At 60.6% G+C, this 13878-nt stretch overlaps 2 protein-coding genes and 1 non-coding gene across 3 annotated transcripts; all 3 read right to left on the reverse strand.

The window, feature by feature from the left end:
- Nucleotides 1–1965: 1965 nt before the first annotated feature.
- Nucleotides 1966–5162, reverse strand: MIOX (myo-inositol oxygenase). Its single transcript, XM_059680889.1, has 11 exons — nucleotides 5066–5162; nucleotides 4573–4653; nucleotides 4196–4276; nucleotides 3935–4097; nucleotides 3710–3777; nucleotides 3495–3604; nucleotides 2879–2946; nucleotides 2750–2799; nucleotides 2559–2671; nucleotides 2327–2466; nucleotides 1966–2279 (listed from the first exon to the last, which is right to left on the reverse strand). The coding sequence occupies exons 1-10, from the start codon at nucleotides 5078–5080 to the stop codon at nucleotides 2358–2360; spliced, it is 858 nt and encodes a 285-aa protein (XP_059536872.1). The 5' UTR covers nucleotides 5081–5162; the 3' UTR covers nucleotides 1966–2279; nucleotides 2327–2357.
- A 4705-nt stretch (nucleotides 5163–9867) lies between these two features.
- On the reverse strand, nucleotides 9868–10839 carry ADM2 (adrenomedullin 2). The gene is made up of 2 exons (XM_059680890.1): nucleotides 10730–10839; nucleotides 9868–10186 (listed from the first exon to the last, which is right to left on the reverse strand). Exons 1-2 carry the CDS (start codon nucleotides 10837–10839, stop codon nucleotides 9868–9870), a joined length of 429 nt encoding a protein of 142 aa, XP_059536873.1.
- Nucleotides 10840–12134: 1295 nt separating this feature from the next.
- LOC132228991 (small nucleolar RNA SNORA23) lies at nucleotides 12135–12299 on the reverse strand. The gene has a single exon (XR_009451575.1). It is a non-coding gene; the product is annotated as a small nucleolar RNA SNORA23 (small nucleolar RNA).
- Nucleotides 12300–13878: the final 1579 nt, after the last annotated feature.

Below are 13878 nucleotides of genomic sequence, written 5' to 3' on the forward strand. Positions count from 1 at the left end.
GTGTCTTTATAAGAGAGAGGCAGACACAGAGAAGAAGCCGTGTGGAGGGGGGCAGGATGCAGCCAGGGCTGGGGGATGCTGGCGGCCATCTGAAGCTGGAAACAGCAAGAGGCCTCGTGGGAGCCTCCGGGGGAGCAGGCCCGGCCGACACCTTGATCTCAGAGGTCTGGCTCCCAGAACTTGAGAGCATAAATGTGTTGCTTCAAGCCAAGAGGTTTACGATCACTTGTTATGTCAGACACAGGAAGCTCATAATGTGGGAGTCTCAACCAGCAGACAGACAGCGAGACATCCCTTGAGGCCATTGCTGCGGTCGGGTCATGGGACCAGAGGGGATGGGGCTGTCTGAGCACTAGTAAGAATGATAATTCCAGCCCTGGCTGGTTTGGCTCAGTGGATAGAACGTCGGCCTGTGGACTGAAGGATCCCGGGTTCGATTCCAGTCAAGAGTACATGCCTGGGTTGCGGGCTCCCTCCCCAGTGTGAGAGGCAGCGATCAGTGATTATCTCTCATCATTGATGTTTCTGTCTCCCTCTCCCTTCCTCTCTCTGAAATAAATAAAAATATTTTAAAAATAACAATAATTCCATGACTTGCCCCAACTGGCATGGCTCAGTGATTGAGTATCGACCTATGAACCAGGAGGTCACGATAAGATTCCCAGTCAGGGCACACGCCTGGGTTGCAGGCTGGATCCCCAGTGGGGGGCGTGCAGAAGGCATCCAATCCATGATTCTCTCTCATCATTTATGTTCCTATCTCTCTCTCCCTCTCCCTTGCTCTCTGAAATCAATAAAAAGACATATTTTTTTAAATCCATGAACTGAAGCCTAAACATGCTGAAATCTGTTTGTTCTTAACACAAAAATGGACAACTTGGCCACCGTTGAGAGATGTTGCAAACGGGTAACTTAAGAGAAAGATGAGCGTGTACTTGCCTTTCCTACACTAACGGTAACCGGTAGGCAGTAGGAGGGGCTTCTGGGTCCCTCCGGGTCCGAGGAGGCTGGAGGAGCGAGGGCGGGATGCTGTCCAGACCTCTGATGGGTGAAGGATGTTCTTAGCTGACACTGAACCCAGCCTGTGAGGAGCGCTCCGCCACCTCCAGAGCACCCTTGCCCCCAACAAGCCTCACCCGATCTGACCAGGCCTCTACATTCATTTACCAATGACCAAAAATAGTGAGGAATTATTTCCTCCAGCCCCGGACAGAAGGAAACTCCCTGAGACAAAGAGCCACTTTCTACAAAGAAATAAACTGCCAGGGGAAGCCAGCCAAGCTGTGGTCTTGAGGGCACACTGGGGGGGTGAAACCACAGGGAAGGAGGTGATGGCCACGTCAGGATGGGGCTGCACCTGGGGCACCGGACGGGGGCGGGGGGGGGGGGGCTGGTGTGTGTAATCGTGGTTAGTGTTTGTACCCTGTGCACTTGTTATGTTTTCTGTAGTGTGTTCTTTAGCTATGAGGTGTTTCTTTCTTTTCTAAAAATATATTTTTATTGATTTCAGAGAGGAAGGGAGAGGGAGAGAGAGAAACATCACGATGAGAGAGAATCATGGATCGGCTGCCTCCTGCACGCCCCACACCGGGGATCGAGCCCACAGCCGGGGCAAGAGCCCTGACCAGGCATCGAACCGTGACCTCCTGGTTCATGGGTTGATGCTCAACCACTGAGCCACACCGGCCGGGCAGGTGTTTCTTTTTATAAGACGACCAAGCCCAGAGGACTTGGTGACTGTTTTGAGAAAGGGGGGGTGGCGACTAGGGTGACCCCAGGTTCTCACTGGGGAGCTGGGAGGGCGACGGGCACAGCAGGACACATGTCCACGAGGCTGGGTACTGCCCCCTGCACTCAGGCTGCCCTGCACCCAACACACAGGGCTCAGTGAGGTCCAACTCCAGCTGCTTCTAGGTCTTTTTTTTTTTTTTTAGTTTTCTTTTCTTTTCTTCCTTTTTTTTTAATCCTCAAGGATATTTTTCCATTGATTTTTTTAGAGAGAGTGGAAGAGAGAGGGAAAGACAGAGAGGAACATTGAAGTGAGAGAAACACATCGATGGGTTGCCTCCTGCAGGAGCCCCGACCAGGGCCCAGGCCGGGGAGAGGCCTGCACCCGAGGTAGGTGCCCTTGACCGGGATCGAACCCGGGACCCTTCCGTCTGCGGGCCGATGCTCTATTCACTGAGCCAAACAGCTAGGGCTGCTTCTAGGCCTTTATTGCCACCGAACGAGAGGCCACGGGTGGGGAGCAAGGACGGCAGGCGGGTCCCCCGGGGAGGCTGGGGTGGGCTGTCCCCGTGCCCGACACCGGCTGCCCCCAGGGAACCCGGGCAGGCCTGAGCAGGGCGGGCGGCCGGTCACCAGCTCAGGACCCCGGGGCAGTACTTGTCAATGAGGCCCTGGTAGTAGGGCCGCAGCTGGTCCACGTCCGGCAGGTCGGGACACTTGGTGTAGAGGTCAAACTTGCTGCAGCGAAGAAGGGACGGTGACTCAGGGGAGGCCCACACCCCCCCCCCCCGCCATTCCCACCCCCCCCAGTCTCCGTGGGGTGGCTGTACTTGAACTCCTGCACCCAGGGCAGCATGGCCAGGTCCTGCTCGCTGCACAGCTGCCGGTAGTCGCCCCCCGTGTGCCACGGGTAGAAGGAGTGGAACCGGATCATGTAGAAGGCCTGGGGACAGGAAGAGGCCACCCTAGTGAGCGCCAGGCTGGGCGGGCGGGTCGGCGGGGGGCCCCTCCCCACACCTACCTCGGGGGGCAGGGAGAAGTTGTTGAACTTCATCACCTGGTACATGTACTCTGTGGGAGAGAGGGGTCACCACCAGGCACCCGGGGGGGGGGGCCCTCCTTGGCAATGCCAGCCTGTCGCCAGCCTCACCATCGTGGCCCCAGGACATGAGGACGTTCTCGAGCCCACAGTGCGGCTGGTACATGCCGAGGTCTGAGCTGCAGGGAGAGAGGGAGGGTGAGGGGCTCAGAAGCACCCTGGGCCAGCGTGTGTGGCTCAGTGGATGAGCGGCGACCTATGAACCAGGAGGTCACGGTTTCATTCCGCTCGGGGCACAGGCCCGGGGTGCGGGCTCCATCCCCAGTGGGGGGCGTGCAGGAGGCAGCCGATCAGTGATTCTCTCCCGTCATGGATGCTTCTATCTCTCTCCTGCTCCCTTCCTCTCTGAAATCAATAAAAAGATATTACATTTTTATTTTTTTTAATATATTTTTATTGATTTCAGAGAGGAAGGGAGAGGGAGAGAGAGGCTGAAACATCCATGATGCGAGAAGATCACGGATCGGCTGCCTCCTGCACGCCCCACACTGGGGATCGAGCCCGAATCCCGGGCATGTGCCCCGACCGTAATCGAACCCGGGACCTTTTGGTCTGCAGGCTGACACTCTATCCACTGAGCCAAACCAGCCAGGGCTGCACTTTATTTTTAAAAAGAAGATGAAGAAACACCCCGTAGAGGACCAGCAGGGCGGGGGGTGGGGGGCACCTGTATCGAGGATCCTGGAGGTCGGGGTTGTCCTGGAAGGTGGAGTCGTGGAAAACCACAGAGGCCTGGGGACGGCAGCCCACGGGAAAGGTGTCGCCGACGACCGCCCACTGGGGAGGGACACCCACGACTCGCTTGCCCGCCAAGTGGGTGTCCCAAGCCCAGAGCTAAGGCTGTCCGGGCCCTGCCCACATGTCCTCCACCCCTGCCCTCACCTGGGGCTCCCCCGCCAGAGCCAGCACCTTCCCCAGGTCGTGCAGGAGCCCCACCAGGTGGAACCAGTCTGGGAGGAAGAGGGAAGGGGTGGTGGGATCAGGGCAGGGGAGGGACAGGGGGTGCCAGGGTCAGGGCCTGCAGGGAAAGGGCACCCTGTCTGCCCTCCCAGCCCCAGAGGCAGTGCCTCCCCCACCACAGCCAGGGAGGGGCGGGTGGGGGCGCACCCTTGTCGGGGTGGGCCTGCCGTATGCCCTCGGCCGTCTGGAAGGCGTGGAAGGAGTTGGGGAAGTCCACGTCTGGGTCCGACTCGTCCACCAGCCCGTCCAGCATGTCCACAGCCTCCAGGACGGTCATTCTCTTGTAGGAGAAGCTCCTGAACTGGGCGTGCTGGCCGGGAAGGACCGAGTCAGCAGGCCCACGGGCGGGGGCGGGGCGGGGGGGAGGGCAGCCCACCCTCGGAGCTGCCACGAGGGGTCAGCCGGCACCTTCTTCCGGACGAAGTCCACCGTCTGGTGCGTGTGCATGAGCTTGTAGGTGGCGAAGACGCGGTCCAGGAGCGGGCCGGACTGCAAGCCCGAGGGTCAGCCAGGCGGCGGCCAGCCCTGCCCTTCACCGCCCGGCCACTGCCCCCTCGCCCAGGGCTGGTCCCACAGGTGTGAAGGGGGCCGTCCCCAGGGACCAAGTGTCGCCCTCCCCAGGGAAGGGCTAGGACGGGTGGGGTGGGCCTGAAACATGGGGTGGGGTGGGGCCGGGGTGGGGCTTGAGAGGGGTGGGGGGGCAGGGAGGGGGCGCAGGGGTGATAAAGCTGGATGGGGGGCTCGGGGTCCAGGACCCACGGGTGAGGGCGGGGCGGGGTCCTCACGGTGTAGTTCCGGAAGCTGCCCTCGTCCTTGGCCACCTCCGGGTGCCCCTCCGGCCTGTAGACCAGGGAAGGGTCTGGGCCCTGGTTGGGGGGATTGAGCCCATTTCACCGTGATGCCCGCTCCAGGAGGCAGTGGGGACCCCCTCGAGGGCACGAGACTGACTAAGTGGGGGGTCGGCAGCAGAGGCCAGTGGTCGCCCCAGAGCACAGCGCCCGCAGCACACCCCTCTCCGGCCCTGGCACCCGCCGGGGGCCTTGGCGAGTCCTGGGCTGCCGAGTGGATGTCAGCCGGGCGCCTGTTTCTGGGGAGACGCTGTGTAGGAGCAGACCCACTGAGCCGCCCTCCCAGACCTGGGCGCTGGGAGCCCGGGGCGGGCAGCTGACTCTTGCCTAGCGGGACCACAAGAGGAGCAGCGGGCTGGCAGGCACCCGCAGGGAGGGGACACCGGGGAGTGGCCAGCAGGGCCCGTGGGCACTGGGCCTGGGGACTCACCACAGCCACCTTCATCCTGAGAGGGAGCAGCGCTGCAGGCGGGCAAGCGTCCCCAGGCCTGTGCCCTTATATACGCCCACGGTTACATAAGCGGCCGGACGCCACCCAGCCCCTCGGCCTGGGCCCTCGGTAATGAGTGACCATCCACCCTCCTCCAGGCTCGGCGAGTTGATGGGTCAGCACAGGAGCGGCCCAGCCCCTCCTGCCTGAGCTCCGGACTCCCTCCCGGACAAGTGGCCACTTAGGGTGAGCTGCGCTGTGTCCCACAGGCTCCAAACCCGGCCACACCGGCCCAGGGCCCTCCCCACAGGCGTGGGACCCCGCCACCCCCATCCCTCAGGCACCTGGGATCCTGGGCAGGGCCTTGTTCCAGAAACACTTACTCTTCCCGGTCGGTGTGGCTCAGTGGTTGAGCATTGACCGTGAACCAGGAGGTCACGGTTCAATTCCCAGTCAGGGCACATGCCTGGGTTTCGGGCTCCATCCCCAGTGTGGGGCGTGCAGGAGGCAGCTGATCCATGATTCATCATTGATGTTTCTTTCTCTTTCTCCCTCTCCTCTCCTCTCTGGAGTCAATAAAAAATATATTTTAAAAAAAAGAAGGGGGGAGAGGTCAATGGGGAAAAAGGAGACATATGTATATAATACTTTAAACAATAAAGAATTTTTTTAAAAAAGAGACTCTAGCCCTAGCCGGTTTGGCTCAGTGGATAGAGCGTCGGCCTGCGGACTGAAGGGTCCCAGGTTCGATTCCGGTCAAGGGCATGTACCTTGGTTGCGGGCATATCCCCAGTCGGGGGTGTGCAGGAGGCGGCTGATCGATGTTTCTCTCTCATCGATGTTTCTGACTCTCTATCCCTCTCCCTTCCTCTCTGTGAAAAAACCAATAAAATATATTTTAAAAAATAAAAATAAAAAAATAAAAAAAGAGACTCTAACACTTCTATTTATTTATTTATTTTGTATATATTTTTATTGATTTCAGAGAGGAAGGGAGAGGGAGAGAAAGATAGAAACATCGATGATGAGAGAATCATTGATTGACTGCCTCCTACCCGCCCCACACTGGGGATCGAGCCCGCAACCCCAGGCGTGTGCCCTGACCCAGAATCAACTGTGACCTCCTGGTTCATAGGTCGGTGCTCAACCACTGAGCCACACCAGCCGGGCTATTCTGACACCTCAAATGGGAAGGAAGACTTTCCTAGCTGGGCTCCCCCAGAACACATCCAGGACAGCCAGGAGCAGAGGGCAGGGCGTTCCCACACGCAGACCCAGGGAAAGCCCCGCTGGAAACCACCTCTGCCCACGGCGGGCAGGGAAAGGCCAAAGCAAGAGGCTGCTGCTCACCAGAGGGGTGTGTGAAGCGACATGTACACAGGAGGCGAGCCGTGGGCGGCTGCAAGACCAGACGCATCCCTACCCCGCTCGGCAGGGGCCAGAGCGCGATCGGGCCGGGGCGACGAGTCCCGGTACCAGTACCGGAATGCTCCCTGGTACGGAAATCACGGTACACGCGTGACCAGGGCCAGGCAAGGGCCTGTTCCAGGGACCGGCCCACAGCGGGGGCAGGGAGGTGCCAGCCGGTGTCGGAACCAGCACCAGCTGTGATCAGCCGCTGTGGGGTCTGCAGCGGCCTCCCCTGATCTGGCCCAGTCTCTCCTGGGGGAGGAGGGCGGAGGGTCCGTGGCAGGAAGATGCCGAGAGCGTGGGGTCACCAAGCCTCGGGGGTTCTTGCTAAACTGACGGGACAGGATTCTTGCTGAAGGCAGGGCAGGGCGCTGAGACGTCAGGGTGGGGCCGCTGCGAGTACCAGGCGAGGCCCCGGGAGGGAGGGCGGGCGGGCGGCTGAGAGGAGCCCGGCTGAAGTCTAGTAAAGGTGGAAGGTGGGTCTCTGTCTGGCTCTTAGGGTGAGAGGTTCGGGCAGAGATGAATTCAGGCGGCACTGGGCCAGGTCTGGTACCTGCAGACACAGCAGGGTCCGAATGCACAAACGCACCTGCCTGGCAGGGACGTTCTCCACAGAAGAGGCAGGCACAGCAGAACGAGTCGTGCCGGCCGCGTGGCTCCGTGGCTGAGCGTTGACCCATGCCCAGGAGGTCAGGGTTCGATGCCCGGTCAAGGGCACAGGCCCGAGTTGCTGGCTCGATCCCAGTGTGGGGCGTGCAGGAGGCGGCCGACCCAGGATTCTCTCTCATCATGGATGTTTCTCTCTCTCTCTCTCTCTCTCTCTCTCTCTCTCTCTCTCTCTTCTCTCCCCCTTCCTCTCTGAAATAAAAAATATATATATTTAAAAAAAAAATACGACTGAGCTCTTGCTGCTCAAATGTGGCCTGAGGCTCCAGAAACAAAACCACTTCCCGCTTCTGTGGGCCGTGATCCACGGGGATGAGCCTGGAGACCAGGGAGGGACGTGGGCGGGACACGCCCCAGAGAGCCCGGACAACGGAGCGAACGAGGCTGCTCTCTGAGGACGGACCAGGAAGCTCCCAAAGGAAGACCTTGATGACAAGGGGGGATGTGGACAGAACCGTGAATGGAGCCGGAGGCGCTGCCTGGCACCTCTTACGCCTCAGATCGCTGGATGTGAAAACGGGGCACAGTCACCTGTGCACGGGGCCGGAGCAGCCTGTGTCCCAGAGAACTGTGTGCAGAGACGACGAGAAAGCAGGTGTGACGACCCCTGGGCGGATGGCGGCAGGACTGGAAATGAAACATGGGTGGGAGTCAGCGTCACTCTGCCAAGCTGTCGGCACCGACAGCCACGCCTTCCTTCTGCGGACGTCACGGTCCCTGCCCCTCGTGAGCACCCCTCGCGTGGTCTCCTGAGCAGAGCACGATCTGGGCTTCTGCCAGAATCAGTGATTCGGGAAGAGCTTTTTAAAAATCCCAAATAAACGCTCGTCTCTCACGCTGAGAGGCCTTTTTTTTTTTAGGTTAACAAGAGGTTTGGCTAAAGCAGGGGCTGCCAGAAGGCCGTGGGTAGGGGCTGGGAAGCTGGGGTGCTGCGTCCGGACCTCCAAGGGGGGGTGCGAGGTCGGCGGCCAGGGCATGGCCTGGAGCTCAGGGGCCGGGGGACACCAGGTGTGATGCTTTGACCACAGCAGGTGACCTCGTGATGCGGCACAGCCAAGCGTTAAGGTCAACAGTCCGTCCCGCCTGGAGGAACAGCTGCCCAAGGCTCGGGGGAGGGCCGAGGCCGGGACACCACGGTGCTGCCCCGGGGCCTGGCAGCCTGGTTACCGCGAGGGGGTGCACCGCGGGGGGCATCGTGTGCAGGACCGGGCCACAGGCAGGCCAGGACTTTGCCCCCACTCTGCCCTCCTCGTTCCGGCCCCTCTCCTACGCCCTCCCTGCCTGCCTGCCTCGCCGACACCCCTCGGTGACCGCAGGCACTGGCTCTGAGGCCGGCCTACCAGTTCCAGCCTCTCTCAGCTGCTTTGGGGCGGCCTCTGCACTCTCTGTGGGTTTGCTGTTGTTGTTTGTATTTTGAATATATTTTTATTGATTTCAGAGAGGAAGGGAGCGGGAGAGAGAGAAACATCGATGAGAGAGAATCATTGATTGGCTGCTTCCTGCACGCCCCCTATTGGGGATCGAGCCCACAACAGGGCATGTGCCCTTGAACAGAATCGAACCCGGGACCCTTCAGTCCACAGGCGGATGCTCTATCCACTGAGCCACACCAGCCAGGGCCTGACTGTGGTTTTGTCCCTGACCTCTGTGGCTGCAGTGTCTGCCCATAGAGTTGGGATCATGATTGTGCCCCCCTCACAGGGTGGCTGAAGGGGTGACAGGGGCAAATATGGGCAAATTCAGTGCCGTGTGAGTGTTTGCTAAATACAAGAAACCACCTTCCTGGACCCCAGGTCATGCCCCTGTGACGTGGGGTGTCAGGACTTCGGACCACTGACAGGCTGAGTCGTAAGGAGCCCCATGCACGCTGCTGTGCGCCGTACCGCTCCCCAGGCCCTGACAAGCTGGGGACAGCAGATCCTGGGGAGTCCCCACAGTAGGCAGGGCGGGGGTCAGGGAGCCTGGGGTGCCTGTGGAGCCCCCTCTCTGTGTGGCTCTGAGCCCATGGAGCTGTTGGGCTGGGAGGTCTTGGCCACAAGCCGGCCTGCCTGGCCCTGGGACGTGGGAAGGGGTGTCTGTCTGCTCTGCCCCAGAACACCGTGTGGCTCTTCTTTTAAAATATATTTTTATTATTGATTTCAGAGAGGAAGGGAGAGAGAGAAGCATCACTGATGAGAGAGAAGCATTGATTGGCTGCCTCCTGCACGCCACACACTGGGGATCGAGCACACAACCCAGGCACATGCCCTGACCGGGAATTGAACCATCACCTCCTGGTTCCTAGGTCGATGCTCAACCACTGAGCCACGCCGGCCGGGCTAAAGCCAGGATTTAATCTGACGACGGGCCCAGCAGGGAGAGGGTTCCCGCGGGCCCGGAGGTGGTGGCACTGCGTGCTCAGGACTGACTTCTGCTCCGTGACCTTGAGCAGACCTCTTCCCTCTGAAACCCTTTCCCGAGTGGGATGCTGCCCCTGAGCATGCGCGCTCCTGGGTGCACAGACCCCGGGGCAGACGGACTGTGCCTGCAGGCCTGCCTGGGGCCACACATGTGCATGGTTTGTGGGTCCAAAGCAGTTCCAGGTAGCTCGCTGCAGCACCTGGTGGGTGGGTTGGGGGGGGGGTCTCTGCTGTCTGCGGGAGCCCTGGGGGCTGGACTGGGGCTGGGCTGAGCTGCCGCTCTGGGGTTGGGGTGCAGCATCTGGCTAGGGCATGCCCTGCCCCACCTCAGCCATAGCTGTAGGGGCTGCTGGGGTCCATGGGGGCTGGGTCCCGGGGGCCGGCCGATGCCACCAGCTGCCACAGACGGTGGCTGAGGTTCTGCACCTGGCAGGTGCTCAGCACACAGCCCGCCCGCAGGAGCTGGGCTCTGGGCCTTGGGGGGCCCAAGTGTCGACGGGGACCACTCCGGAGAGGCTGACCCGCGGCAGGGGACAGACTGGCGCCCCTCTGTGGCTGCAGGGCCTGGGGCGGCTTTTGGATCACAGGCCGGGGTGCAGGGTGCTGGGGCTGCAGGCCGCTGGCAAGGGTCCTGGCTGGAGGTGCCCTGCAGGGGAGATGGAGGAAGTAAACACAACAACCCAGCCATTCAGGGACCCCGCTTTCTGCCTGGAGAATGCCAGGGGGAGCCCCAGATGCTCCCCCTGGCCACTCAGCCACTCAGTAGCCCAGGTCCCTGCCCCATTCACCCGCGCCTCCTGGGAAAAGGGCACCCCTGGCTTCTGAGGGTCACTGTGCTCAGGGCCAGGGGCTCCCCCTCAGCCCTTCCTGCAGAGCGGGAGGTGGCAGGCCTGGGGACCCTCCAGCCCCTGTGCCCTGGCCAACCTCTCTGTTGGGGAGGGCTACTCGGCCGGGGGGGAGGAGGGGAACCCTGGGAGGGAGGCAAAGAGAGAGGGGCTCTTGCACTGACCAGGCTTTGCTGAAGGCTGGGGGCTGGCCCTTGATTCTGAGGGTAAGCCCTAGCAGCAGGGGGTTTCCCCAACGCGGGAGGGGGGGGGGTGTTGGGGAGGGGGCTGGGCAGAGGGGCCTCCCAGGTGTTCTGGTTTCTGCAGCTTCGGCCAGGGGACAGGCTGGTCTGCACCCCGCTCACCTGGGCCGGGCGGGCTGCCGGCTTCTGCCCTGGCCACGGGGCAGCGTGCCTGGGAGCTGCAGGTAGAGGAGGCTGAGGCATCCGAGGGTGACGGGCAGGAGCCGGGCCATGGCGGCGGGCGGCGGGTGGCGGGAGGCGAGCGGGCAGGTGCGGAGAGTGGAGGGCTGCAGCCACCCTTCCCGGGGAGCCTCCGCGTGGGGCGGGCGGCTGGCACCTGCGACCAGCAGTGAGCGGGTCCTGCTTAGGACGGAGCCCGGCACCTCCGGACCCAAATAGCCTCCCCAGGAGTGGACAGGGCGGGCGGGGCGGGGCGCCCTCCCCAGGCCTCCCCCCTTCCGCCGGCTCCCCAGCCTCCCCAGCCTCCCAGGCAGAAAGAGCGGGTGCTGGAGGGGTGCGGTCCGCAGGGCTGGTTCCCACCCACCACCTCTCCTGGGGGGGGGGGTCCCAGCCGCAAATGTCGGGGCGGAGGAGCAACTCCGGGGGCCTGGCAGCAGCGCTGCGGAAGCACAGAGGCTGGGCACTCGGTTCCCCACGGAGACGAGTGCAAGACCCTCAGCCCAGCAGCTGGCTTCCTCAGCTGCACCCTGTCCCCTCACGGCTGAAGGACGAAGGGATGTCTGTGAGCAACTTAAACAAGGAGAGAGTGAGGTCCCCACTGCCCCCCCCCCGCGGGCTCCTGCACCGCCCGGTGGGCACCCCACTCCTGACTCCTGCTCAGCAGGCCTGTGTGGGCGTCACCTGAGTACACAGGCACGAGCAGCTAAAAACACTTGTCGGCACAGCGCCCTCCCCACGCTCCCACTGTTGGCCCTGCTCCCACGTGCAGGTGTTCTGCGGCTGACTTCATGGATCCTTTTCTTTCTTTCTTTTTCTTTTTTTTAAAATATATTTTATTGATTTTTTAGAGAGAGGAAGGGAGAGAGATAGAGAGTCAGAAACATCGATGAGAGAGAAACATCGATCAGCTGCCTCCTGCACATCTCCTACTGGGGATGTGCCTGAAACCCAGGTACATGCCCCTGACCGGAATCGAACCTGGGACCCTTCAGTCTGCAGGCCGATGCTGTATCCACTGAGCCAAACCGGTTTCGGCTCTTTTTTTCTTTTTTAAAAAATATATATTTTATTGACTGTTTTACAGACAGGAAGGGAGAGGGATAGAGAGAAACATCGATCAGCTGCCTCCTGCACACTCCCCGACTGGGGATGCGCCCGCAACCAAGGTGCATGCCCCTGACCGGAATCGAACCTGGGACCTTTGAGTCTACAGGCCGACGCTCTATCTACTGAGCCAAACCCGTTAGGGCTCTTGCTTTTTCTTTTTTTTTTTTAAAAAAAAAAATGCAGTGAGTTATTATAGATATTGTAAATTCCCAAAAGCTATACAGAATTTCTGTTCGCAGAGTTCTGCGTGGGAATCTGAATGCTGGCCAGTGGTGAATTATGTCCAATGAGACAACACTAGAGCAGTGCCAGGATCCCATCCTCCTCTTAGGCTGCATGATGTTTGTGTGGATAGCAGGATCCTTTATTTTATTTTATTTTTTAAAATATATGTTTATTGGTTTCATAGAGGAAGGGGGAGGGAGAGTTAGAAACATCGATGATGAGAGAGAATCGTGGATCGGCTGCCTCCTGCACGCCCCCCACTGGGGATCAAGTCTGAAACCCAGGCATGTGCCCTGACCGGGAATTGAACCGTGACCTCCTGGTTCATAGATTGACGCTCCACCACTGAGCCACACTGGCTGGGCCCATCGCCCTTTCTTGGATGATTGAGCATCTCTGAGTCTACCCCTCTCTCCTCATCCTTCGGACCCTCCCCGGTCTCTTCCCCTCGGTCAGGCTCCTGTGAATGACCTGCCCCCTCCATGCCTCCTGCTGAGCACACCCTGGGAGCTCAGGGAACATGTGCTGGATGAAGGAGCCCACAAGTGTTGAGCAGGTGCCACAGCGAAGAGCTCGGTTTGCACCGGGGAAGGTAGGGAGCATCGGTAACCCCACTGCTGTTTGTTGACTTTTACAGAGTAGGGAGCAGGGAGAGTGGTGCAGTCACATGTGCAGTAGACAAGTGGAGTTCAGCAGGGAGGTGGGGGCAGCGGGGGAGGGGAGGGTACGGGGGAGTGGGGACAGAGTGGATGGGTCAGAGAGGAACTGAGCCAGGCAGGGAGTCACTGGAGAGAATGGAAGGCTAGCTGCCTGGGGCCGTCCTGGCAGAGGCGTCTCACAGGCCCAGGGCTGCAGAGGGGCAGATGGGAGAGACGGTGCTGGGAGTTACGGACGTGGCCAGGTTGGGGCGGGTGGGCGTGTGAGCATCGCTAAGGAGGGTGCGGAGAGGACAGAACGTGACATGCCAGCTGTGAAGGGACAGGCAGGGAAGGGGCATGGAGGACCCAGGGACATGATTCTGCACCAGCTTCTCCTCACCAGCCCCCCTGCCCCCCACTCCTCGCCTCAATCTGTTGTTCACACTGCTGCCAGATCGTCCTTCCAAACCACAAGTGTGATTGATCATATAACTCACCCCACCAATGACGGAAATTTCCTGTCTCTACAAGGTGCTTTAAAAAAAAAAATGTTTTCATTGATTTCAGAGAGAGAGGAAGGGAGAGGGAGAGACAGAAAAAAGCATCGATGGAGAAACATCAATCTGCTGCCTCTTGCACACCCCCTGCCAAGGATCAAGCCTGCAACCTGGGCATGCACCCTGGCTGGGAATCAACCGCGACCTCTCGGTGCTCGGTGCACGGGACAGTGCCCACCCAGCGGAGTCACGCTGCCAGGACACATAGGAATGGGAGGTGCAGGTGAGTCTCAGTGAGGTGTGGGCCCAAGGCTCACTGCATTCTTCGTCAGGACACTCGCTGCCACCATGGGCCCAAGGTCCCATCTCCCCGAAAGCCCACAGACAGGGCGCCCTCTGTCCGCGGGCTGCTTATTTTGCCACTGGATTAGCGGCCCCTCTGTGACCTCACAGCCCCCTGCACAGCGCATGGGGCACTTGTCTGTGATGTCCGTGTGCCCTCGGGGGTTCCTTCCTTCGGCCTCAGTCGGAGGAGCTATTTCTGGGGAGTGGTGGGCTGGCTGCTGAGAGCTGCCCACCGATGGCGGTGCCCCTGGAGAGAGGGCCCGGGCCACAGCCGGCAGGT

The sequence above is a fragment of the Myotis daubentonii genome, chromosome 2 (assembly GCF_963259705.1).
Source record: "Myotis daubentonii chromosome 2, mMyoDau2.1, whole genome shotgun sequence".
In the NCBI taxonomy this organism is placed as follows: domain Eukaryota; kingdom Metazoa; phylum Chordata; class Mammalia; order Chiroptera; family Vespertilionidae; genus Myotis; species Myotis daubentonii.

Bases quoted from the DNA above. Each gene is read 5' to 3' on its own strand.
- ADM2 (XM_059680890.1), bottom strand. From the start codon at position 10,839: ATGGCCCGGCTCCTGCCCGTCACCCTCGGATGCCTCAGCCTCCTCTAC. The intron at 10,187-10,729 runs GTGAGCGGGGTG...TCTCCCCTGCAG, and splicing joins CGGCAGCCCGCCCGGCCCAG to GGCACCTCCAGCCAGGACCC.
- MIOX (XM_059680889.1), bottom strand. The intron at 4,098-4,195 runs GTGCCGGCTGAC...CTTCCCGGCCAG, and splicing joins TGGACTTCGTCCGGAAGAAG to CACGCCCAGTTCAGGAGCTT. The intron at 2,672-2,749 runs GTAGGTGTGGGG...TCCTGTCCCCAG, and splicing joins ACTTCTCCCTGCCCCCCGAG to GCCTTCTACATGATCCGGTT.